Source organism: Peromyscus californicus, unplaced genomic scaffold (genome assembly GCF_007827085.1).
Source record: "Peromyscus californicus insignis strain IS unplaced genomic scaffold, ASM782708v3 Scaffold_8__1_contigs__length_139910024, whole genome shotgun sequence".
Classification (NCBI taxonomy): domain Eukaryota; kingdom Metazoa; phylum Chordata; class Mammalia; order Rodentia; family Cricetidae; genus Peromyscus; species Peromyscus californicus.
This window is the reverse complement of record NW_026294606.1, coordinates 85,678,343-85,705,087: the sequence shown is the minus strand read 5'-3', so window position 1 is coordinate 85,705,087 and position 26,745 is coordinate 85,678,343. Positions and strand designations below refer to the sequence as shown.

General features: G+C 48.1%; 1 protein-coding gene across 1 annotated transcript in view; it reads left to right on the top strand.

Moving 5' to 3' along the window:
* The window catches only part of Capn9 (calpain 9), a 47,435-nt gene that overhangs the window by 11,144 nt on the left and 9,546 nt on the right, over positions 1-26,745 (top strand). Inside the window, 14 exon segments of the mRNA XM_052729179.1 lie at positions 6,068-6,137; positions 8,221-8,339; positions 10,193-10,234; positions 10,236-10,256; positions 10,258-10,328; positions 12,688-12,859; positions 13,946-14,029; positions 16,643-16,728; positions 19,837-19,914; positions 20,145-20,305; positions 21,807-21,964; positions 22,112-22,332; positions 24,304-24,340; positions 25,997-26,077. Of these exon segments, the coding sequence (XP_052585139.1) occupies positions 6,068-6,137; positions 8,221-8,339; positions 10,193-10,234; positions 10,236-10,256; positions 10,258-10,328; positions 12,688-12,859; positions 13,946-14,029; positions 16,643-16,728; positions 19,837-19,914; positions 20,145-20,305; positions 21,807-21,964; positions 22,112-22,332; positions 24,304-24,340; positions 25,997-26,077 (1,401 nt within the window).

Below are 26,745 nucleotides of genomic sequence, written 5' to 3'. Positions count from 1 at the left end.
ACAGCTTATTGTCCATCATGAACGGAAGTCAGAGCAGGGACTCAAGGCAGGAACCTGGAGGCAGGAACTGAAGCAGAGACCATGCGGGGAGCATTGCTTACTGGTTTGTTCCCCATGACTTGCTCAGTTACTTTTCTTACACAACCCAAGACCACCTGCCCAGGGAGACACCTACCACAATGACCTTGACCCTCCCACATCAATTATTAATCAAGAAAATGCCCCCACAGACTTGTCTATGGTCTAAATTGGTGGAGGCAATTCCTCAATTGAAGTTCGCTCTTCCACAATGACTCTAGCTTGTATTAAGTTGATAAAAATTAACCAGTACTTACTGCTATTTCCTGTCCTGGACAATGTGTAGTTTAGAAGTGTGTGCACACACATACGTGTTTTTTTGGACTGTATATGTATTGTGTACACGTATGGGTATTTGTATGTACATCTGCATGTACATATGTATTCACATGCATGCATATGTGTCTGTGTACACAGATGGTACTGGCCTCCATCAGTGAGGCAATGGTCCTCATGGGAGGATTCAGTAATGAGTCCTATTTTGATGTCTTGTGTGTGGGGAGCAGCAAAGAACATTCAGTGGTCCTAGCAGGACATACTGAGGGCTCCCAGGATTTCTCTCTGGGTGCTTGAAAGTTAGTTTGGTTCTCTGCGTGTGGCCAATGGCAGTAAAGGTAGATACTTGGGCCATGTGGTGGATAAGTAGATTGCTCTCTGCTATGGAAAAAAAATGGACATTTCTAATGTGAAAAAGTACAGGTCCTAAGACACAGAGAAATGACCTCTGGTGGCACTTTGGTAACCCTCGGGTCTTCTTGGGCTTGTTTCCAGCCCTCAGGACAAGGATAAATGGGTTTGTGGCTGCTGCCCAGGCTGTGTGTGCATGTCATCCAGTGGTGGGCAGCTGCTCGGGGTATAGATGCATTTCATCCAGTGTTGAGCAACTTTCCAGGCTGTGGGTGCATGTCATCCAGTGGTGGGCAGCTGCCTGGGCCATGGGCTGCAGGTGCAGTTCATTCAGTCCTGGGAATTGCTGGTAATCAAGATCTTGGGAAATTGTTCTTGAGAAGTTGATGCCTCTTCCCAGGACAGTCACACTTGGCCTGGTCACTTTCCCAGGACAGTCACACTTGGCCCTAGGCAGCTTTCCCTTCCATCTCAGGATGCCCCACACACTCATGTTTCCTGTGTTGTGTGATGAGGAAAGGTTGGAAGTTCTTGCTTTAGAAACTTCTGGGAGCGGACTTACTGGAGCCACAGACCTCAATAGCCACACTCTTGACACATGGGTGTATATATATATGTGTGTATATCTTGTGCACACAAATGTATATTTGCAAGAAAGTTCTGCATGCCTATGCACACATGGTGCACATGTGTATTTGTGTGTGGTGTGCATATGTAGCTCTGTGTTCATGCATGTGTACAAGTGTCTGTACACTGTGTCTGTGTGCACACACGTACATATTTGCGTGTATCCTGTGCATGTGAATTTCTGTGTGTTCCTACATGCACAAATACGCTGTAGACGTTGGCACTACATCTCTGCAATGTGTGGGAGTCTGACCTAGGGACCTCTGGGTGTAGCGAAAGGCTTGGTGTGCAGGTTTGGCAAGCCAGCAGGACTCTGGGGGGGGGTTCCAAGATGCTGGCCCCCTCTGCTGCTCCACTCTCAGCATGCCCTGGCTCTTGTTCCTCACAGTGTGCACTCACTCCTCTCTCAGCCTCCCTGCTGAGGCCATCCTGCTCCTCCAGGACTTGCTCTGTGGCCATGCTTGACTCACTCAGGAGGCCCAGCCTCACACCTACACTAGCATCCAAGTGGTTGGGAATCCCAGCCTTGTACCCCTGTAGCTAGAGTTTTCCTGCCTGGCCCACAGTCAGGACAAATCTCTCTCACCCGCCAGTCACACAGCCGTCAGACCCGACCAAGTAAACACAGAGACTTATATTGCTTACAAACTGTATGGCCGTGGCAGGCTTCTTGCTAACTGTTCTTGCAGCTTAAATTAATCCATTTCTATTAATCTATACCTTGCCACGTGGCTTGTGGCTTACCGGTACTTTACATCTTCCTTATCCTGATGGCGGCTGGCAGTGTCTCTCCCACTCAGCCTTCCACTTCCCAGTTTTTTCTCCTCCTTGTACATACCCCCACTAACATTGTTCCACTAGAGCAGCTGTTCTCAACCTATGGGTCACGACCCCTTTGGGTCAAATGATCCTTTCACAGGGGTCCCATGTCAGATGTCCTGCATATCAGATATTTATAATTCACAACAGCAGCAAAATTATGGTTTTGAAGTAGCAACGAAAATAATTTTAGGGTTGGGGATCACCACAACATGATGAACTGTATTAAAGGTTCACAGCATTAGGAAGGTTGAGAACCACTGGTCTAGAGCCTGAAGGCTTTTGTCTCTCCTCCTGGAGTGGGAGACCACTAAAAGCCATGGAGACTCTGAGTCTCAGCCCACAGCCCTAGGGACTGTCATCTGTACCACTGATATCCATCCAGAGTTGCCCAACACTGGGAAGCTTTGATCTGCAGGGCAGGGCCCTGAAGCACAGCCTCCATGGTGCCTGCCACATACCGCTTGCAAAGGTGTCCCAAATTTGGGCTCTTCTGCCCTTCCCTGGCTGAGGCTGGGGCCAAGCCATGCCTGTATTGTAGCTGAAGTTTTCCTGTGTCCACCCAGCTCCTGCAGCCACTCAGACCCAAATAAACACATAGAGGCTCATATTACTTACAAACTGTATAGTCTAATGGCTCAGGCTTCTTGCTAGCTAGATCTTACATCTTAAATTAACCCATTTCTATAAATCTATACCTTGCCACGTGACTTGTGACTTACCGGCATCTTTACATCTTGCTTCTCTGTGTCTGACTGGCAACTCCTGACTCAGCCTTCCTGTTCCCAGAATTCTCCTCTCTGCTTGCCCCACCTATACTTCCTGCCTGGCTACTGGCCAATCAGCACTTCATTTTTTAACCAATCAGAGTAACACATTTACAGCATACAGACCGATATCCAGAGCACTGCGTTCATCACATTCAGTCTCCAGTCTCCTTTCCACAGCCCATCCTGTGGACTCTTTCAGAACTGGATCTGCCTCCCCTGTGAGTGTCACCCAGACTGTCCCTTATCTACATATTGTCCCTGAAAACACTCATCTGTTTCCTAGTCAGGGAACCTGTTCTCTGCATTCAGCCCTACAGACATGGTAAACCCTGAGTTTCCTCTTGTCATGCTAAGGTGGAAGTGTAGGGCCTGGTGCAGGGCAGGGTACAGAGAGGCCCTGAGCTGCCTCAACCTCAGCCTGTGGCTAAGTGCATATCTCATACAGGACACATCTCAATAGCACGTGCCAAGCCACTTTATGGGGACAGAGTGACCCTCCTTCTTGTCAAACACAGCTGTGTTTGGGGAAAGGGAACACGAAACCAGTGTGACATCAGAGGTGTGACATCAGAGGCCGTTAGACTCACCCTCAGGTGACCCAGGGCTGGAAGCGCTGAGTGGACTAGAGTGGGGGAAGGAGAGGAGAAAGGAACCTGGGGGTCGGGAAGGGTGGGAGGGGACATACCAGGCTGGGTAATAAACAGACTTCTGCTTGGATGAGGACAACAATGTGCCTTGCTCTACGGAGAAAGCCACACAGCTACCCTGAGGCACAAAGATGGAGACGCCCTTCTGCTGCCTCACCGTCTACCCTGGGCACGGTGGATGCTGTCAGTTAGTGGACAGACTCCAAGGCTGCTGGGGCCTGGGCCGGTACAAAAGGTTGTGCAGGGTCTCAGGGAGAAGCTGGCCTCCCGTGTCCTTCCTCTGCCAGGCCTGGGCTTCTGGCACAGCCAACAGCACAGCCTGTCCCCAGAACCCTCCCCCTAAGGTCACATGAACACTCTAGAAACAAATAAAGGCACACAGCCCTTCCTGGGTAGGTGACCTGGGAGACTACACTCCCAAGACTGCCACATCCTGGGGGCCTGATGGAAAGCTACCAGCTTTTACTTCAGCCCTTGGCCTTAGTAGACCCCCCGACTCCCACCATCTCCCTGGAATCCGAGCCCAGCAAGGAAGCAGACAACTTGGATTGCTAGGAGGAGGAGTTGCAGCTGGAACTACCCCAAGTATCAAGTTAGAGACTCCTGGGACTTTCTGTCCCAGCCCTGGCCCCTCCTCAGCAATAGCTTTATCAATTCTGTTTTCTTTCTGGTGTCACCCTGATCCAGTTCAAGTGAGTCCTGCTCTGTGTCCAGAGCATCCTTCTAGGCCTCAGGCTATGCTTGTCCGTCTTCTGGACCTTCACAGGAATGCCTCCTGCCGATGCTTAGGCCTCTGTGCACCTCAGCCTCCCCTAGGCCTCCTGGTCCCCTAGGCTCTCCAGCCCTGCCCTGACAGCTGACTGATGGTCTCTCTCAGAGATCACATGGACTTTCTCTCTCTCACTTGTACTGGACTGAAAAGTCAGGGACAGAGCTCGACACCCAGAAAGGCAGAAGACAGCTGAAGCAGGAAGGTCAAGTTCAAGGCCAGGCTAGGACACATAGTGAGGCCCTGTCTCAAAAATCCAAAGGAAGGGAAGAAAGGAAGGGAGGGAGGGAGGGAGGAGAAAGGGGATGGGATTGGAGAGGGAAGAGAAAGAAATCAAGACCTGTAGGACAGGTCGAGGCACACCGAATGGCAGCAGATTTATTCCAGGGAATGGCACAGATTCTCTAACTCTCGCTGCCCAGAAACAGTGTTCCTACATCGCAGGGCTTGGGTTTCTGAGGGAGAAAAGAATAAGCGTGATGGACAGCAGGCAGCAGTGGTGTGGCTCTGCCCAAGGACAGCAGCCTATGGGGTAGGTGACCCCAGTGACTGCTATGAAGAAGTGAGATGATCCCAGCTACCAGCCAGCTCAAACAGAAGGATCCCAAGTGCAAGGCTGGCCTGGACTAGACTGGGGAGTGCAACACCAGCTTGGGCAGCTTAGTGAAATGTGTCTCAAAATAAAAAAATAAAATAAAAATGGGGCTGCAGATCAGTGGTAGGGCACTTGCTTAGCATGCTGAAACCCTGGGATCCATCCTCAGCACAGTGGAGAAATGGCTGATGAGAAAAGGCTCCCGCTAGAGCTATTTGTTACCTCAGCCAAGCCAGGGGTCCTCAGAGCCCTGCTGCACTATTGCAAAGTGACCAGGTGACTGCAATCTCGTGCTTCATGTCAGAGGACTTCATTCTTAAGAAACTTTAAACCCTTTTTCATATATGCACATTTCAGATGGATATGGTGGTGCATGCCTTTAATTCTAACATCTGCGAGGCAGAGGTAGGAGGATCTCTATGAGTTCAAGGCCAGCCTGGTCTTCATAGCAAGTTCCAGGACAGCTAAAGCTACATAGTAAGACCCTGTCTCAAAAAAACCCACGTATTTTATTTAATTGTTTTTACTTTTAATGTTTATATAGAACTTTCCATATTAGATTTCTATATGTTTATAGTAATATACATAAAATATTCACAATTACATAAAATTCCTAGTAGGGTAATATGTAATAAAGTATACACAGTACATGTGGATTAAGTTATGAATGACATGAAGATATCCCTCTAGGTGTGGTGCAGATATAGAAAATCTACTGGGAAAAGGAAAGCAGCTGGGTAGGATGTGGGGATGCCTGCCTGAGGTGCTGATCACGTGCTCATTACATGGTGAAGAGTTCAAAAGCCCAAAGCTGACAGTTCTCATGGTAAGGGCTGCATAAAACCAGCCTGTGCCTGGAATGCACTGAGGCTTGGTACTTGGCTGACAGCCCACTCCGCTCCCCTGTTAGATGTGGTGTGAGTTTCTGTGGAGGAAAGTGCTGGGGCCAGGCTCTCCCCTGGGCTGAGCTGTGGATGGACTAAGCTGAGTCCAGGAAGGTCAGAGCATGAATCCCTGGCAGCTTTTGCCTCCTCTTGGCCCTTCATGAGACTCTTGCCTCCCTGAGGGGCGGGGGCTGACTTTCTGCTATGACTGCTATGCTCTGGGCCTTTCCCTAAGACACCCACTCCTCCAGGAAATTGTGGAAAACCCAGAATTCATTCTTGGAGGAGCCACCAGAACTGACATCTGCCAAGGGGAGCTGGGTAAGTAGAGGGGAGGGGATGACAAGTGCCACAGCGTCAGAGCAGCACAGGACCCTGAGGATCAGGGACAGGGCTGGGCAGAACAAGGCCGCCACCCTGTCCACTCCCTCCCTAGTCCTCAGCTGCCTTCCCTGCAAGGATCCAGTGGCCTCCCCAACTCTGGCACCCCTGCTTTTCTGGTACCATCATACTTGGGCTCTGGGCCTGTCCAGAAGGTCCTAGAGAGATGAGCCATCCCTAAAAGGAGCACCTGATTCAGAGGCTCCCAACCCTTCAGCTCCTCACAGGTGGCTCATGGTTTCACAGCCCACTGATGCTTACACAGTGAACCTATTCACCTGCTAGATACTCTCCCTAAGATTTCACACTTCTATTCCTCTTCCCAGACACCTCCCCATGGCTGCATTCGAGGAAACTGAGGCAAGGGAACCAAACAATATGTCCAAGGTCATGAGTGACAGATGGGCAGTCAGAATGCAAAGGCATTTCAGCTACAGAAACCATGCTTCTAGCCATTACACCACAGTTGTGTTCATGCTCACACCATCTGACTCCTATAAGGGACCCTGGTAGACCTCACAGCAGCTAAATCAGTCCAGTATACCAGGAGTTAGTGTGAAACTGGGCAAGACTTACTCTTACTGAATCTTTGAAAAACAAACACACTGTAGAATCTGCTAAAGAAGGGAGCATGGCTTATGTAGATTGAGCTAGTCAGAGCCCAGGCTGTCACTGTGATCCTGGTGGTTAGAACAGATCATCTGGAATCTCAGTGAGACCCTGAGCTGTCTTCACACAGAATCCCAAAGCCAGCTGCCCAGACTGGTGACAGTAAACAGATTGAGAAAGAAGGAAAGAAAGAAAGAAAGAAAGAAAGAAAGAAAGAAAGAAAGAAAGAAAGAAAGAAAGGAAGGAAGGAAGGAAGAAAGATGGATAGAATATAGATGTGTAGATAATAGATTGAAAACAGATAATAGACAATAGATAGATAGATGATATCTAGATGATAGATTGAAGACAGACTATAAAATAGTCAATATATAATAAGTAGACATATGATAAATGATGGATAACAAATAGATGATAGATGGTAGATAATAGGTAAATATGATTGATAATACAGATAGATGATAGGAAGATAGATGGGTAGACCATAAAAAGTGAGCAGATCATACATAAATAGATGTACAGATATGATATCTGATTGACAGATGGTAGATAGTACAATTGATAGATAGATGGCAGGTGAATGGTCAATAGATGGATGGATAGAAGAATGATGGGTTGGTAGATGATGCATGGGTAGATTAGTGATGGATGGATAGATAGTAGATGGATGGATGGGCAGATGAATGGCAGATGGATGGATAATGGATAGACAGGTGGATAAGTGATAGATGAGTAAATGATGTGTAAATGATACATGGATGGATGGATAACGGGTGGATGGGTTGATGGATAGATAGAAGATTGCTATAAGTTCAAGACCAGTCTAGGCTACTACTGGGTCCAGACCAGCCTGGTCTATAGAATGAGACCCTGTCAGAAAAGACCAGGAAGGAAAAAAAGAAGGAAGGAAGGGAGGGAGGGAGGGAGGGAGGGAGGAAGGAAGGGAAATGAAGGAAGGGAGGGAGGAAGGGAGGGAGGGAGGCAAAGGAGCCTCCTTGGAGCTGTTGCTGCTGGTAGCTGAACCAAGCCTGGTCTAGGAGAGGCAATGCTCAGGATTGCTCAGGATTGCAGCAGGCACCACTGGGGTGTTTCCGAAACCCTTTCCCCACCAAGTAACCTAGAGCTACTGGGATGTATCATACGCCCTGGTCCTCTGGGACCTTATGAAGATGAGAGGCAATGGATCCCTGTGTCTGAAACTAGTCAGCAAATACTGCCACAGTGTCCAGGAGGCAACCACAGAGCAGGGCAGCAGAGCGGGCCGGATAGGCAGAGGGGACAGAGATATTTGCTGTCACTCCATTGTTTTTAGCAAAGCAGAAATGTGTCTCCACACCCCTCTGGCATTGCTTTTTCTTGATTCCTGAGAATCAGCTGCAGAAAGTATGACGCCTGTGTGACCTCCACTCTGCAGGAGACTGCTGGCTCCTGGCGGCCATTGCCTCCCTGACCCTCAATCAGAAAGCACTGGCCAGGGTGGTTCCCCAGGACCAAGGCTTTGGCTCTGGCTATGCCGGGATATTCCACTTCCAGGTAAGGGAAGCCTGAGCCCCTGGGTCTGTTTGTGGGGGAGGAGACCAGGAGATACTGGTACAGGAGATACTGCTGACAACTCCGGGAGCTGTGTGACAGTGTGCATGAGTGTGCATGAGTGTGCATGAGTCATGGTGCCAAACCATGTGGGAATCTTCTGGGGAGGATTTCCAGAGGCAGCAAGCAGCAGGAAAAGAGAAGCGTATCCACAGGGAAACATGGCTGCTCCCCTGGGGAGCCAGGGCACTTCTCACAAGTGGAGGAAGTGCAGATGGGGAGATGCTGGAGAAACATGGCCCTCCAAGCCATGAGCTTGTGTGACAGCTGCATGGAAGGCTTGTCCCAGGGGCCTGATTCCTGTTGTCCTCTCACTTTGTCTGCCTACTTCTCTCCACCTGGGTAAACATACATGTAATACACAGATGAGCACAATGTATGAACACATGTTCATATGTGTATATACTCAGACGTGTGTGCACATATACCTGTATTCATAAACACACATACACTCACATGCCTGTGCAAACACACGTTCTTCTATGCATGTAGGCGATGCACATTATCACATTCTCACACCTATGGGCTCACACACACTACACCCACAAAGATGTACTAACTCACATATATGCACACTCACACAGGTGCGCATACCTATACATTCACCCACATATTCACATATACACATTCTGTCCCACACACATTCATGCATGTTCTCACCCACTGTTCCAGCTTCTTTCTGTCTCTGTGATAAAACACTTCGATGGAAAGTAACTTAGAGGAGGAAAAGGTTTATTCAGCTTACACTCTTAGGTCACAGTTCATCACTAAGGGAAGTCAGGGCAGGAACTCAAGCAATGCTGCTTGCAGTTTGCCCACTAGTTCATGACAGCTTTCTTATACAGGGCAGGACTATCCACTGAGGGTGGTGCCACCCACAGTGAGCTGAGCTCTCCTACATCAGTTATCAGTTAAGACAATCTCTCAGACATGACCACAGGCCAACTGGATCTGGGCAATTCCTCAACTGAGATGCTCTTAGATGACTCCAAGGTGTATCAAGTTGACAACTGATGCTAACTAGGACACCCACACAGTGTACATTTAAGTGTGTACACATGTGTGTTAACTCACAAGTACATGTACATGAACACACACCTCATGCACACACATAAACACTCACATTCATGTTCACAAATATATGTATGTATGTAGGTACTCGTGCCCATAGACGCATATATTCACACATGCATACACCCAAACAGACTCTCAGGGGCATTACCCATATGCTCCTCACTTCCACATGCATGGCACGTAGGAAAACCAAGTCCATACACATTCATGTTGGGGCTCCATCTATGAACCAAGGGGGAACTATGTGGGTTGGAAAATGTGGAATAATGACAGGCCAAAACAAGGTGTGAGTGTACATGGAGACTGGGCTGTGTGTGAACAGAGCTGAGTTCACACACCACCCTCCCCTGGCCACCTAACCTGGAGTCCTGTGGAGAAGACGTATCAGCTCAGAGCACAGGTGTGTCTACTGTGACTGCTCTCTCACCCACTTACACGGTGACACAGATCTGGGATTGATTTTGATGGCAGATGAAGGCCCAACATATGGCTGAGTGGACAAAGCCAGGGTAGCCCTGCAGTGACACCTGGCTTACCCTTCTATGATGCCCGGATGGCCTTCGCCCATGACATTCATGTGGTCCTGCCATGGCACCAGATAAGATTTTCCTTGGGGCTCAAGGGCAGTTTGCTCAGAGAGAAGAACCACAGGGTAAGCATTTACCACCGGGCCACACTTCCACGTGACTCGTCTTTGTCACCTGTCTTGCCCTGGGTGCTAGTTTTGGCAGCACAGTGAGTGGCTGGATGTCGTGATCGATGACCCGCCTGCCCACCTTCCGGGACCCACCTGGTCTTCCTCCACTCTGCTGACCACAATGAGTTCTGGAGCGCACTGCTGGAGAAAGCTTATGCCAAGTGAGTGGGGCTCCCTCCTCCCGCTCCTGGAAGCCTGTGTGCATCCCCTCACAGGGATGTTTGGTGGAGAAACTGGGAGGCAGTTAGAAACTAGGGAAGAGTGGTTGCTCCCTGTCAGGGACTTGGACCACTAGGCCATTTTCATGCCATGGCCTAGACATTTCCAGCCTCAAGCCTCAAGGTGGCCTCATGTCTCCTCCATCTCCCTGAATCACTGATCTGGCCTTGGGAATGTTGGCAGGAGAGGCACTAGGAGGAAAGAGGGCCCTTGGCTGTGCCAACATGGGACAATGGTTCTTCAGGTCTCATACCAGGATTTGCCACAGCTCAGGTATGTGGCTTTAAACCACATACATGGAAAGACAGCAAAAGTGCTCCTTTCCTTCTTTCCTTTTAAAAATTGTTGTGAAATGTTCATGACATAAAATTTACCATGTTAGTATTTTGAGAGCATAGTTCCATGGCATTAACACACATATTTGTCATGTGACCACCACACACCCGTCCCTCAGAACTGTTCACCTTGCAAAGCTAAAACCCCAGTCCCTGGCAGACACTGAGACTCCTGTTCCTCTCCCCCCAGCCCACGTTGGCACCGTCCACTTCCTGTCTCTGTGACTGAACCAGTCCAGGAACTTCGCATACGTGGAGTTAACACATCCATTTCTAATCCCTAGCCAGATGGTCCCAATTCCCTCAGACCTCTAGTTCCGGCCTGTGATTCAAAGGTCCAAATCACATCACAAATACATGAAATGAACCTCAATTGAGTGAGGGAAGACAGTAGATGCCTCACTCACCCCCAGAAACACATGTCCGAGAGATTAAGGCACTGAACTCTGGTAGATAAGGTCACATCTCATAGGGTACAGACAAATGATCCCAATGCAGTGATCCACACAGTGACTGAGCAATTGGTGAGATGGAGGACAGGAAGAGAAAAGCCAGATGTCAGCTGTTGGAGGGCAAGATTACCCACCAGTAGAAGGGCCTGTAGTATATGCTGATGGAGGGAACTGGAGCAAAGGGTAGACTTACGATGCTCCCATCAGAGGCCGTGATGAGAAGTGTATGTATGTATATACATAGGTTATACACACAAATACAAAAGGCTAGGCTTGGTTGTGAATGACCATAACCCCAGTGTTGTAGGGAGCAGAAACAGGAAGGTTTCTGCAGTTTGCTGGCCATTATCCTAGCTCCAGGTTCAGTGAAAGACCCTTTCTCAAGGGAATAAGGAGGAGAGGGATAGACAAGGCACTCAAGGTCCCCCACCCCCAGCCTCTGTGTGTGCACACAGGCATATGCATCCATACACAAATGTGCATATACACCATATCTACTCACATATATTCACACATAAAAAAATTTTCAAGAAGAAATTGGGCATGGTGATGAATACCTTCAACCCAAGTTCTGGGGAAACTGAGGCAAGAAAATCACCATAAGTTTGAGCCCAACTTGGCCTGCATAGCAAGTTTTAGGCTAGCCAGCGCTATATAGCAATACTGTGTCTTAACTTTTTTCAATTAGAAGCTGAATGTGGTAACTTACTCCTACTGTCTTAAACTGAGGAATCCGAGACAGAAGGATTGCTATGAGTTTGAGGCCCACTCTGGTCTATGGAGTCAGAGCCCACCTTGTCTCAAAAAACAACAATAAAAAATAATCTCTGTTGCAAAATATTAGTTTAACTATGTAAAGATATGCTGCATTTGTTTAACTATGTAAAGATGTGTTGCTGTTTTACCTTGCCTGCATCTGATTGGTCTAATAAAAAGCTGAACAGCCAATAGCAAGGGTGAAGATAGACAGAACTTCTGGGCAGGTAGAAAAGTAGGAGAAATTTAGGCACAAGGAAGAAAGAAGAGAGATGTCAGGAAGACACCAGGGGCCAGACAGCCGGACACAGAGGAAGCAGGAAAGTAGGACATACAGAATGAAAGAAAGGTAAAAAGCCCTGAGGCAAAATGTAAGTGGTTAGATTAAGTTAAAAGAGTTAGTGGGACAAGCCTAAGCTAAAGCCGAGCATTCATAATTAATAATAAGTCTCCGTGTCTTTATTTGGGAGCTGGTTGGCAGCCCAAAGAAAACTCCAACTACAAATCTCAGCACATTGGAGGCTGAGGCATGAGAACAAACAAAAAAACTGAGCAGTTTAAACATATAAAAACACATTTACCAGGAAGACAAGAGGAGTGATGTTCAGACGCCAATTCCCATGAGGCGTCGGCCTCAGTTGCTCAGCTTGTTAGTACCACTCCCCTTCCTCATAGAGTCTGGCTTGTGCTCTGTGGCTGAGAAAACCCTCTTCCTGTTCCTCTATCCCCTCAACCAATCCGCTCTTCCATCTTTGTAGGCTTAATGGTAGTTGGTATGAGGCACTGAAGGGGGGCAGCACCGTGGAGGCCATGGAAGACTTCACTGGGGGTGTGGCTGAGACCTTCCAAATCCGAGAAGCACCAGAGGACTTCTATGATATTCTGGAGAAGGCCTTGAAGCGTGGTTCCTTGCTGGGCTGCTCCATAGATGTAAGTGGCCGGCCAGCCGTCTAAGCACCAACAGACAGAAGTGTCAACCCCGAAGGGGCTTGAGTGTCTGGAAGGTGGTCATCTTCAATTATAACACAAGTTGGTAGAACACTTGCCTGGCTTGCAGGCAGCCCTGGGGTCCATCCCCAGCACTGTATAAAATAGGCTGGTGAAACATACTGTAACTCCCAGCACTCGGAAGATGGTGACAGGAGGGTCAGAAGTCCAAAGTCATCTTCCACTACACAACCTGAGGACAGGCTGGGATACATGCGACCATCTCAAACACACAAGCAAATGCAAGCTTTTGTGTAATGCTTGTTGGGTTGCAAAGGGCAAATACACCTGCAGCCAAGTGGAGCCCTCCGCGAGGTCTAGAAGCACAGTTGTCTGTCTCTCCCATCATGTCCAAGGCTGCTTCCCCAGCACGACACCAACCAGAGCCCTGGCTGTCCTCAACGCAATGTGGCCGTGCTGCTGCACAGCAACCGTGGGAGGCTGCCTTCATCCCACTGAAGGAACCCTCCAGTGTGCTCTCCTGAAATGTGTTCCTTTTACTCTCTATGAAAAAAAAAGCCACCAGCTAGAAGGCTAAGAGCATTTTTCTAATTCCTCTATGTGTAGGATGCATATACAGGTATAATTTTATACCCTCTGTTTTTTGAAATCTATTCAAATTTCCCCTTTCTTTTTGGATTAACTATAAAGATCTACTTTTTTGTGAACAAATTATTCACTTCTCCTTCAGGTTCATGTTTTGTGACTAAATCGCGTGTCACCAGTGTGACTGTGGTGCCATTCACTAATCTATGACTGGGGTGACTAGTTTCTGTTTGGGGGCAAAAAAGTAAACTCATTTCAATGTATGGGGGTCCCCCTCCTCACCCTGGGAAAAGATTAATCTTGTTGAACTGGTGAACCTAGTAGGGGGTCCTGCACCCCCAACTTCGAAGGCCTACACACATGGCTGCCCTTGCAGAACTGGGGACTAGGATGTGAGAGCTGGGCTTAGGGCTGGAGCCAAGGCTGACCCAGAGGGAGGCTGGCTTAGAGGATAGGTCTGATCCCAGTCTTTCTCTCTTCTAGATCCTGAATGCCTCCGAAACTGAAGCCCGCACTCCTTTTGGTCTCATTAAGGGCCATGCCTACACTGTGACTGGACTCGACCAGGTAGGGGTGGGGCCAACTGCAGGAGACCAAGGACAGGAACAGGACAAGCCTGGTCTTTAGATATGTTGTGCAGCAGAGAACAAACCACCTAACACAGGCGAGCTGGAATAGGAAACAGACAGGAGGCAGGTGACCCATGCACCAAGCTCACCTTTTGGGAACTGCAGTTGGCCTATCTTAGATTTTATGTTTTTTTTTGTTTGTTTGATTGTTTGTTTGTTTGTTTGTTTGGTAGATTGATTGGGTTTTCTCTTTGTAATAGTCCTGGCTGTCCTGGAACTTGCTCTGCAGTCCAGGCTGGCCTCAAACACACAGAGATCCACACAGAGTGCTGGGATTAAAGGTGTACACCACCATTGCCCGGCTAGATTTTATGTTTATAAATTAATTCTTTCCCAATTCTATAGCAGTCTTATACAGTCAGGGTTTTGCAGAGATACACAGTCATTATAAGAACAATTTAATAAATATATATATACATACACATGTGCCCTCATATGTATATTTGTTATATTTGCATACCGATAAGCATATTCATTATATGTGCACATATGTATACAAATTATGCATATGCACACATATATTCATGTTTGTCATGTATAATACATATGCATACTCATTTTATATAAGCATAAACACATGTACATATGTACATATCTGTTATGTACATATCTGCTATGTAGTTATGCACACATATGTGCAATTATGTGAATGTATTGGATTGGCCTGTATAATTATGAAAACCACTCTGATTTGTCTCCTGTAGCTTGTAGACTGTAGGAACACCCCTTACCTCACTGCAGGCTAAGTCTGAGGGAGGGCCTAAAGGCCAGAAAAACCAGCAGTGTGATTCCTGGTTACAAGGCAGGAGAGTCATGCCCCAGCCCCAGCAGGCAGTGCAGACAGTGAGGCCTCCTTCCTCTGCCTTTCATTTACTCTCCTCGCTCTTCAGATGCGGGCTGTTTGCTAAGTCTTCCACATTTCCAGCTTATCTGAATTGTTCTCACATGTCAAAACACAACTCTAATTTATCATGTGACAATAAACTGATAGTTAAGATTTCTGGTTAGTTGATACTTCCTAACCTCTAAGTCCTTTCTCAGAGTCTCCTTTTCCTACGAAGACCTCAGGAATGGCTGGCTTGGCTCCTACTGGCTCAGGCTTACCCACACCAACACCAAAAACCTTCTCTTGACTAAAGCTAGAGAAGGCTGGATGTGAGATGCAGAATTCTTCATTTATTGTTGCTGCTTAAACTCCTGGCATGTAGGATTATAGTCTAATTAAACTCCCAGCACATAGGATTTCAGTCTAATGAACATTGGGAGCAGGTAGTAATTTCATGAACCTCTGGGGACTACTATGCATCATTCCCTGGGCAGATTATTAAAGGGACACACATATGGGACCCGTCGCCTAATGGGAAACTCATTTGTGTCAAGATAGACCACTTTCCTATTAACTAGATTCACTTCCCAGATATGACATAACTATTCTACAGAGGTGGTTCAGTATTCTTTTCAGAAAGAAAGCTCCAAGGGCTTATTAAGAATGGTTGAGTCAGGGCTGGAGAGATAGCTCAGTGGTTAAGAGCACTAGCTCCTCTTTCAGAGGACCCAGGTTCAATTCCTAGTACCCATATGGTAGCTCATGGCTGTCTGTAACTCTAGTTTCAGGGGATCTAGTATCCTCATACAGTCATACATGCCATACACACAGGCAAAACACTAGTGCATGTAAGATAAAAATAAACAAATCATTGAAAAAAGTTTAGAGAAAAAAAACAGAAAAGAAAAGTGCCAGTGCATATTTTTTTAAAAAAAGTGAAATCCATCTACCCAGCTGGGCAGTGGTGGTGCACACTTTTAATCCCAGCACTCAGGAGGTGGAGGCACATGGATCTCTGAGTTTGAGGCCAGCATTTAAGGCCAGCCTGGTCTATAGAGCAAGTTCTAGGATAGCTAGGGCTACAAACAAACATACGAAAAGAATGGATGAGTCAAGGCCAGCAAAATGGCTTAGCAAGGAAAAGGACGTGCCACACAAACATAACAAGCTGAGAAATTGAGTTCAACTGCCAGCTCCCATGGTAGAAGGAGAAAATCAACTCTCAAGACCTTCACATGTGCCCTGTGATATTCCCGTGCCTACAGACACACACACTATGAATGAAATAAAGTGTAAAACAAACAGATGAGTCATCTGGGGGTAGCGCTGCACATCTGCAGCCCCAGCACCCTATACCTCCAGCAACAGGAGGCTGATGCCGGTCTGCATTACACAAGAATGAGATGATCCTGACACAGTGAGACTTTGTCTCAAAAGAAAATTCATTTCTCACCAGGCCCGGTGGTGCAGGCTTATAATCCTAGTACTTAGGAAGGTGAGACAGGAGTGTGGAAAACCTGAGGTCAGTATATCGTGAATCCCGTCTCAGAAGAGCAAGGAGTGGGCACAAAAGAAGACATGAGGTTGTGTGGCACATCTTTGGTGTGTTTTCCTCAAGAGCTTGAGTAATGCCTTCACACATAGAGATGGACCCGGGTCTCGTGGACGGCTAAAGCCAACTTCAGGCTCATTGCACCATGTTTCCTTGATGCTTTTTCCTTTGAGGTAAACTTCCAAGGCCGGAGAATCAAGCTCATCAGAGTCCGAAACCCTTGGGGCCAGGTGGAGTGGAATGGACGGTGGAGCGACAGGTGAGTGGCGCCATCCCTTCTCTGTGGCCAGCTCCACATGTAGTCAGGCTGGCCTATGCAGACCCGTGAGGGACTGGCTTGTCCCAGAACTCCCTATTTCTTCCCTTCAGGCCTTACTTAGGATACCTGTGTTAAACTTGATCCTGGATAAACAACTCTCAGGCTAGCTCTTCCACTGTCACGTGATCATATTTGTGGATAGTTACTGCCATTGGGTTATCAGGAAGGACTTTGACTCCAGTTATGAGCAACTGTGCGTGCGTGTGTACGTAGGTGGGTGTGTATGCGTTTTTTGAGTCTGAGAATCCCTGAAACACTGCCAAACAGGTCACTCTAGGGCTCTTTCTGGTGGTCATTGATCACTGGCTAAAGACCATGGGTTCAACAGAGAAACAGAAGTAGGACAGGAAATTGGCCCATTACTAATAATTTGGAAAGGCCAGCTTTCCAGAATGTCCCCACATGTTCCTTGGACAGTGACCCAAGTGACTGGGAATTGAGAAGCTGCAGCCTCTCCCCATCCCTGCAAGGCTCTTGTCCTGCTGGTCCACATTTGCCCTTCTCAGAGCTCAAGGAGACTGGCTAGGAAGGATTTGGACCAGGACAGCAAAGGAAGGACAAGATTGGCCTCCCTCTGCTGGTGGAAATGGGAAGAACTGAGACTGAGCGAAACCTGAATTAATAAGACTGACACTGATACTAGAATTAACACGAGGACACCATGTTGCAGCCCTTCCTACCTTCTGTCTACAGAAGCTTTCTGTACAGGAAGCTGCCGTTGTCCCCTTCTGAAACTCGGGCTCAGGGAGAAGCAAAGACGGTACAGTTTGAGAGGAACAGAGGCTGTCTGCCTACAAAGCTCGCAGGAGGTGTGGCCACTCTAGCCCTTGGTGTCCGGTGCTGCCCATCAAAGGCATTGCTTAGCTGCCCGTCACTGGATGTGACCCACACAGAAAATGACTCGGCGAGCCAACAGAGGCCCTTAGTCTCTCTTCTGTCCTGCTGAGGCCCTTCCTGGATGTCATGAGCCCCGCCTAGGTGAACACAAAATAGACCTACTGCACAGTCAGAGCACCACAGCAGAATTGATGAGATCTCAATGAGAGAAACTCCCTCTACCTGAGATTTCACCATCCACAATTTCAATTAAACACGGTCAACTGAGGTCTGACAATAGAGTGTCATATGGAAAATTCTGGAAATAAATATTAACTATCTAGAATATATTAACTGTCACATAATTCCTAGTGGTGGGATGAATGCTACACTATGGTGCAGACCTTTGTGTTGTGGTCTATTGCAGTGTGTGTGTTCAAGCAACCTTATTCTGCTTAATGATAACCCCAAGTGCAGGAGTAGTGACACTGGCCACTTAGACAGGTCAGAGAAACCAGAAAATGCACCCTTCAAGTGAAAACATAAAAGTGCTCAGCTTAATTAGGAAAGAAACATTTATATGTTGGGGTTTCTGAGATCTGCAGGATAATTAGAGCAATAGATGATAGATGGATGGATGGATAGACAGATAGATAGATAGATAGATAGATAGATAGATAGATAGATAGATAGATAGATGTTGAATGGATTGGTGAGTAGATGAATGGATTGATGATAGATGAATGGATTGATAATAGATAAATGGATTGATGATAGATGAATGGATTGATGGATAGGTGATGGATAAATGGGTAAATTGGTGGGTAGATGATGGATGGATAACAGGTGGATAAATGCACATATGATGGATAGATGGATAATGGATGGGTGGTTACATTAATGGATGGATGCATAGATGATAGATGGATGTATAGACGATGGACAGATTGATAGATGATGGGTTAAAAGGGGTATATAGATGACAGATGGATGTGTGGGTGGATGAATGGATAGATGACAGATGGATTGGTAGATAGAGAGATGATGGACTGATGAATGTAGATGAGTAATAGGTGGGTGGGTAGATAAATTAATGGATGAAGCCAGGCGGTGGTGGCACACGCCTTTAATCCCAGCACTCGGGAGGCAGAGCCAGGTGGATCTCTGTGAGTTCGAGGCCAGCCTGGTCTCCAAAGCGAGTTCCAGGAAAGGCGCAAAGCTACAGAGAAACCCTGTCTCGAAAAACCAAAAAAAAAAAAAATTAATGGATGAATAGGTAGATGATGGTTGAGGAATGAGTATATGGATGATGGATGAATAGATAATAGATAGATGGGTAGATAGATGATGAATTAATGGATGGGTATATGATGGATGGGTGAGTGATGTGTGAACGCATGGATGAACAGATGGTGCTGTAGATGGATGACACAGATGATAGACAATAGATTGGAGAGTAGATAGATGGTAGATAACACGTTCACACAACCGTTGTTGCTCTGATTGTCCTACTTTGGTATTAGACATTGCTGCTAGACTCTTCCTGTGTCTGTTTATAAACCAACTTCACCATCTGTGTATACATAAGAAAGCATGTATAGGGCTCTGTTCTCACGGATTTAACACTCCCTGGGGATCCTAGAACCTACCCAGAGCTGGGGAGACTGCTGGGTTGGAAAGCAGTGAGGAAATCACAACACACAACTGAGACTGGAATGTCAAGCTTGAGCCTGCAAAGGAGCCAGCATTTCTCCTTGATAGCTCTTCCTGCGAGTGAGTTCTAGCTCTATCTGAGCCTTCAGGTTGGGGCCTGAGGTTGAACTCCCCCACAGCAGACCTTTCCTGAGCTCCTGGTCACATAAACGAGGCACTCAGTATTTCAAATGGCAACCACAAGAGTTAGAAGCACTACCCAAGTGTCAATTTATAAACCAGAAGGGCTTTGACCTGCCCCAGGTCACAGGCAGGCTGTTGAGTGAGGGACATGTGTGAACTGTGATCTCCAGCTGGGCTGCTGTGTTCAGTTCCTTGTGACTCTCACATATGATACATCACATATGTCACCCATGAAGGGGCTGTCTACCAACAACACTTGAAAGTGTATTTTCTAGCCACCGTCATGCTGGAGCCAGTGGTGAGCTGGCTCATATCCCTGGGCCCAGTGAGCCTCACTAAACAGGATATGATCACTATGTTATGCACCCAGGCTGAATTGCGGCTCTGGTCTTTCAGCTCTCTCGAGTGGCGCTCTGTGAGCCTGGAGGAGCAGAAGCGTCTGGGACACTCTGCTCTTGATGATGGGGAGTTCTGGTAATGTCATCCTTTCCATTTTTGCTTGCAATCAGATCTCATGTATCCAACAACCACCCTCCTTTCTCCCTTTCTTTTCTCTTCCCTCTTTCTTTCTCCCTGTCTTCCTCCTTCTGGGAGGGACCCTGAGGGTATCCCCCTCCCCAGGAAGAGGGTTAGGTGGTTCACTGCACCGACAGCTGGTGTCATCACCATGATGCTCTGATGGTGCATCCTCCCCTCCATCTCAGGATGGCGTTCGAAGACTTCAAGGCCCATTTTGACAAAGTGGAGATCTGCAACCTCACACCGGATGCCTTGGAGGACAATGCCCTCCACAAGTGGGAGGTGACTGTCCACCAAGGAAGCTGGGTTCGTGGCTCCACAGCTGGTGGCTGCCGCAACTTCCTGGGTAGGTGGCCTCTCTGTTCTTCTGTCTCCTATTCCCATATCCAATCTATCTAGGGACATGGAGGGGGCAGTCTGTGTGGAGCTGGACAGCAAGCTCAGGGGATGACAGCTGAGCCTTAGGCAGGAAGCTGGCAAGACGCATTCAAGGAAACGCTGTTGTAAGGTTCAGGTGATGCAGCCACAAGTCACACCAGGTTAGTGGGGGGAAAGATCTACTGCCCAACAGAGAAGTGGGGCATGTGTGAGCACCTTTAAGAGCTGTGTGGGTAACGGCTGAAAAGGTGGAGGAAGAGGAAGGCAGGAGTTTGGTGTATTGCTGAAGATAAAGAAAATAGGCAGCACTCGGGAGGCAGAGCCAGGAGGATCTCTATGAGTTCGAGGCCAGCCTGGACTACCAAGTGAGTTCCAGGAAAGGCGCAAAGCTACACAGAGAAACCCTGTCTCGAAAAATCCAAAAAAAAAAAAAGAAAAAAAAAAAAAAAGAAAATAGGGTGAGAGGGCCAATGGGAACAAGGAGGGAAGAGACCACCTTTCCGGGTTAGAAACAAGCATCGGGGTGCAGTAGAGAGTGTATGTGTCCTTTTTAGTGTGGGTCTGGTCATTGTTTTCTTTGTGTTAGTGTTATGTGTGCTCACATGTGTGAGCCCATGTGTCGGGTTTTGATTTTGATTTTGTAATTTTCTTCTGTGTGCTCACATGAGTTTAGAGACAAAAGACAACCTTGGCTGTCACTCCTCAAAGTCACCTGCCTTGTTTTTGAGACAGGGTCTCTCACTGGCCAGAAGCTCATCAAGTAGACCAGGCTGGCTGGTCAGCGAGCACCAGGGATCTGCCTGGCTCCATGTCTCCAGCACTAAATGCACACACTACATCTATTGTGTGTTTTCATTTATCACATTTATTTAGTGTGTGTGTGGTGTGTGTGTGTATGCATGTGCATGCATCTTAGTCTTCACTGCTCGTGTGTGTATGTGTGTGTGTGTGTATGCATGTGTATATATCTTAGTCTTCACTGCTTGTGTGTGTGTGTGTGTGTGTATGCATGTGTATGCATCTTAGTCTTCACTGCTTGTGTGTGTGTGTGTGTGTGTATGCATGTGTGTATATCTTAGTCTTCACTGCTTGTGTGTGTGTGTGTGTATGCATGTGTATGCATCTTAGCCTTCACTGCTTGTGTGTGTGTGTGTGTGTGTGTGTGTGTGTATACACATGCATGTGCATTCCACGGCGCACCAGTGGAGGTTAGAAGACAGCTTCTGGGAGTTGGCTTTCTCTCTCTATCTTGTGGGTCTCAGGTCATCATCAGCTTTGACAGAAAATGCCTTTATACATGGAGGTGTCCTGCTGAGCTTTTTGTTAGTCATTTATTTTGTTTTTGTTTTTGGTGGGGGTAGATTCTGGGGAATCAAACTTGGGTGCCCACACAGCAAGCACCTTGTCATATGAGCTATGATTTTGTATTTTTAAGGACAGGATAGTAATCTACCCCCTTTCAAATGCAGACACCTTCTGGACCAACCCACAGATAAAGCTGTCCCTGACTGAGAAGGACGAGGGCCAGGATGGCTGCACTTTCCTAGCAGCCTTGATGCAGAAAGACCGCAGGAAGCTGAAGAGGTTTGGCGCCAACATGCTGACCATTGGCTATGCCATTTACCAGGTAGGGGACCGGCTGCTCTCAGTGTCCCTGCAAGGGCTTGGAGTTCCCTGTTGCTTCTGGACTCTGTGCCACGACCAACAGCCAATTCGCCAACTGAGTATGAAGACCAGAGTCATGCCTCCCTGATGACCCCTGCTTTCCTTGCAGTGCCCAGACAAGGACCAGGACAAGGATGGACACCTGAGTAGGGACTTTTTCAGGTACCATGCCTCCCTAGCACGAAGCAAGACATTCATCAACTTGAGAGAAGTCTCAGGCCGCTTCCAGCTGCCCCCGGGAGACTATATCCTCATCCCCAGCACCTTTGAGCCGCACCAGGAGGCTGACTTCTGCCTGAGAATCTTCTCTGAGAAGAGAGCAGTTACTCGGTGAGGAGTGGGGGTGGCAGAGCCCTCCCTCAGTGTGCACTATACTTCAAGGCCACCGGGGATGCGTCTAGCAGAGCTAGACCCCCATTCTCGCCTCCCATCGCCTGCTCAGGAAGTGAGATGGGTACAAAGCAACTTGCATCCCCTAGCTGCAGATTCCTTACCCCCCTCCCCCCCCCCCCCACTGCACACCAGTGACGACTCACCTGCTCCTGGAGTCATACTCACCAGGCCTTTCGGGTATAACCATTCATTTCTAAGCCCCACTCCCAAGAAGCTTCTAGAATGGGGAGAGCTCATTTAGGGATACGGGGCGTATTATGCACATGGTGTTGAAGGTGACTATTACAAGCTTCCAGAATCACACAGTCTTTCGGCTTCAATTTAAACACCCACTAGTGAGTGTGAACCGTTTCACACTGCCACCTCGTGTTCCGGAGTCTTAAAAGAGGTCCTCCTGATGCTAACATTTTTCACTGCTATCATTCACCACCAACGAGTGTGTTTGTGGCTCCGGGGGAATGGTTCAAGATATAAGAACTCTCTTTCTAATCTAGGGAAGACCTGTGATGGTTCTCAATCTGTGGGTCTAGACCCCTTTGGGACTGAATGGTCCTTTCACAGGGGTTGCATATCAGATACTTACATTACAATTCAGAATAGTAGCAAAATTACAGTTACAAAGTAACAAGGAAGATAATTTTATGGTTGGGGGTCACCACAACATGAGGAACTATATTAAAGGGTCGCAGCATTAGAAAGATTGAGAACCACTGACCTAGAGAATTCCAGAAACAGCCCCAAAGGAACCAACATGCACAGATACGTGGGCTCACCACTCTATTCTACCTTCTGTATAGTAACGTAGAATGGGAATGGCAATGTATAATGAAGGGGCCCCGGCTCCAAAGTGTGGTTGGGGTTCTCAGCAGAGGACAAAGGCACAATCCTTTTCCTTGGCCAAATAGAAGAAATGAAGTCTTCACATTTCTCCAGTGTTCTCCTGGATGCTGATACAAGCCAAGGATGGGTTTCTCAGCATCCATTCCCACATAACACCTATACAAAAGCCCAAGATGACCATATCCTGTGAGTGGCCAGTACAGAGCAGAGCCAGATGACACCGATCCTAAGCCTCTGCTTTCTACCCCAGCAGAAGACTGAAAGTTGAGCCCTGATGGTCCCACTATGATGCAGGGCCCAAGCCAGCACTGTGTTCTCATCAGAGGGGATATAGCAAGTTCTGTCTGTTGGTGTGGCTCTCAGGGAGGCTCCTAACCTTCAGCATTTCTGGGGGGATGATGTCATATCTGTTCAGGGAATATTGAGAGAGGGCATGGTGTCTTGGTTCCCTTTCCTATTGCTGTGATAAAGTGTCCTGGCAAGAGCAATTGAAGGTTTTATTTTCAGTTCACAGTTCTAGGTGCATTCCATGTTAGTGGGGGAGTCAAGGCGGCAGGAGCTTGCGGCAGCCGCTCACACTGCATGTGCAGTCAAGAAGCAGAGAGATGAATGCTGCTGCTCAGCAGGGCTTCTCCTTTCTGTGCAATTCAGGACCCAGATCAGGAAGGAACAGGCTGAGCAGGCTGAGTGGCTGGCCTCTGGCGACGTCTGTCTCCTCTGGAGGCAGAGCTTTTGGATTTTTGGAGGAGTCACTGTTCCGCAGATCACCTTGAGAGCCCTCTTCGGAGTGCGTCTGGGAAGCAGGGGATGCTGCTACAGTATTTGCTTTCGTGTGCTGAGGATCGCAAGCTGTGTTTGAGTTAGGATCATGCCAGTCTCCTTCTCTCTGGCACGCTGGGCAGGGTTGAAAGGCTGGGGATGGGATACTGGTTCAGGGAGGGGTTGCCAACCCCACGAGACGCAAACAGCACTGAACAAGAGGCCTCTGACAGGCCAGGACCTTTTCACAGCTCTAGTCTCATGGGATGCACGCCCACAACTAAGACGGTGTGCTTTCTGTCACTGCAGGGACCTGGATGAGAACATAGACATTGATCTTCCCGAGGTGAGTCCTCTCGTGTGGCTGGGGAGGATGGGGTTCAGCTGAAGGTTCTAGAATGTGTCTCTGAAACCACAGTTCCTCTTAAAAATCAAATTCAGGAGCTGGCTGCTTGCAGAGAGGGAAGTGCCCTGACTGGTTCTAACCTAGAGGTCAGGGCTTTTGTTTCTCATCCCTCACAGCCCAAGGGACTGTCAGGGCCCAGGTGGGTACCCGGAATTAAGTTCTCTTGGGTGCCATCTTTCTTTGGGCTTCCCCTTCCCCTGAGAGGCCCCTTGCTAGTTGTGAAGGAAGTGAGTGAAATGACTTCAGATTTACTTTATTTAAGAAGATAACTAAGGTGGAACACACTTGTGACTTCAGCACTTTGGAGGTAGGGGCAGGAAGGTCAGGAATTCAAGGCCAGTCTTGGCTACTGGGTGAACTTAAGACCTGCCTGGGATATATAAGGCCCATCTCAAAATATACACACACAAAAAGAAAGATAAAAGAAGGAAGAAAGGAAGGAAGGAAGGAAGGAAGGAAGGAAGGAAGGAAGGAAGGAAGGAAGGAAGGAAGGAAGAAGGGAGGGAGGGAGGGAGGGAGGGAGGGAGGGAGGGAGGGAGGGAGGGAGAGGGGAAGAAGAAGAGAAGAAATAAGGGTGAGGCTGGTTGATTTGGAAAATACAGGACTCACTGTGAAGTGCTGTGAGATCCTTAAGATGTGCTTAAGATCTATCTACACGTGTACATATGTCTATGTGTCATATATACATCATAAAGGTAGGAGGGCTAACCAGAAAGAGGCAGGGCTCTAGCCGGGAAAGCAGGAGAGGCTAATGGAGGAATTAATAAGGTCAAAGTACATAATATGCTTGAATCAAAATGTCATTGTGAAATCCAAAGCTGTATAATAAATGTTGGCTATATGAGGGGTGGAGGAAGACATGCTAAGTGCTTCTGAAACAGTCGGAATCTCCACCGGCTTTAGGGAGAGTCTGCTGCTCTGTGCTGCCCCCTAGGGGCAGTTTATAAATGGGCCAAAATCTACAGAACAGCAAAACACCCAAAGTGTACTGAGTCATTTGTCTGCTCTGGATGCTAGTGACAGACTCTTGGAAGGTGACTATCAAGAGAGATAATAGATCAAGGGATGAGGCTGGAGCATGGCTGCCCTGTGCCAACCTGCCAGTCATGCCCAGACACCTTTAGCCTTCTTGTTCACTTTAAGTGAAACTTAAGGAGCCCTCCGTGAGTACAGAGCTCCTGCTCTGGCCAACTGAAATGACACCATTCAAGCTGGAACTTCTTCATGTTCCTGAGATGAAACCAAGTTGTTTATCTAGCTTTGAGAAATCAGGAGATGTAGGATGAACCCGATGTGACAGCTCTGGCCATATGACTGGGAAATCCCCCTGCTCTAACTCCCATGTGAAAATCTCTGGAGCAGCTTGATGCTGGCCAGCGTGTTCTGTGCTGTGTGCTTCTTGTTCTTTTGTTGTGTTGGGATTGAACCCAGGGCCTCCCACGTGCTAGGGAAGAGCTCTACTGGCCTTTCCTTCGGGGACAGCATAGTCTCCAGTGTGGGCTCTTCTGTTTGCTAGTTGTGTGAGAAAGCACGTGTCAGGTTTCTCTTCTGTGAGCCCCGCTCTGCCCTTCACACAACCTCATGTGGTTCTTTCAGCCCCCAAAGCCAGCTCCACAGGAGGAGGAAACGGAGGAGGAGCAGCAGTTCCGGGCCCTGTTCCAGCGAATCGCTGGTGAGGTAGGAGGCAGCTGCCTTGGTCCCCTCCTACCTCTTCTCTGACCCTGGCTAGGGGCCTGCTCTGGGTTCCCAGCAGAGGACCACCGTGATAATGAACTTGTCAACAGCACCTCCCCAAGCCCTGCTGGGCTTGTTGCAAAGTAAAGCCAACTCTGGGGGCCTGAGTACCAGCTTGCTGACAGTGTCAAATCAATGCACTTCTGCTAACTAGTGATAGGTCAGGGATTGGATTAAGGTTAGGGTTAGGGCCCATTTCCTGTCCTTGGTCTTCCACCTCATTTCCATCTCTGCTCAGCTTCCTTTGGGGTAGCCCTGGCAGTTCTGGGGGATGAGACAAAGCCTCACCTAGCTCCGGGGCTCACACCACTGCTGGTTACTGCCTCACTGAAGACCATAATAGAAGGAGCCTGATGGATTAGCTCACGTGGGACACTGGTGACTGTATTACCTTGTTCCCTTCTCCTGCCTGGGGCTCCTGGATGGAAAGGGGCAGTGGGGGGGGGGGGGGATCTCACACTTAGAGGACGACACCTGCTGGCTGCTTTGCAGACACTTACAGAAGCGGGGCAGGGCGGAGGGGGGCGGAAACACCACACTTGGTTTCTGGTGGAGAAACGAAGCCACATGCAGACACCCCACTCCAGATCGGGGCAGAGGATGGTAGGAGG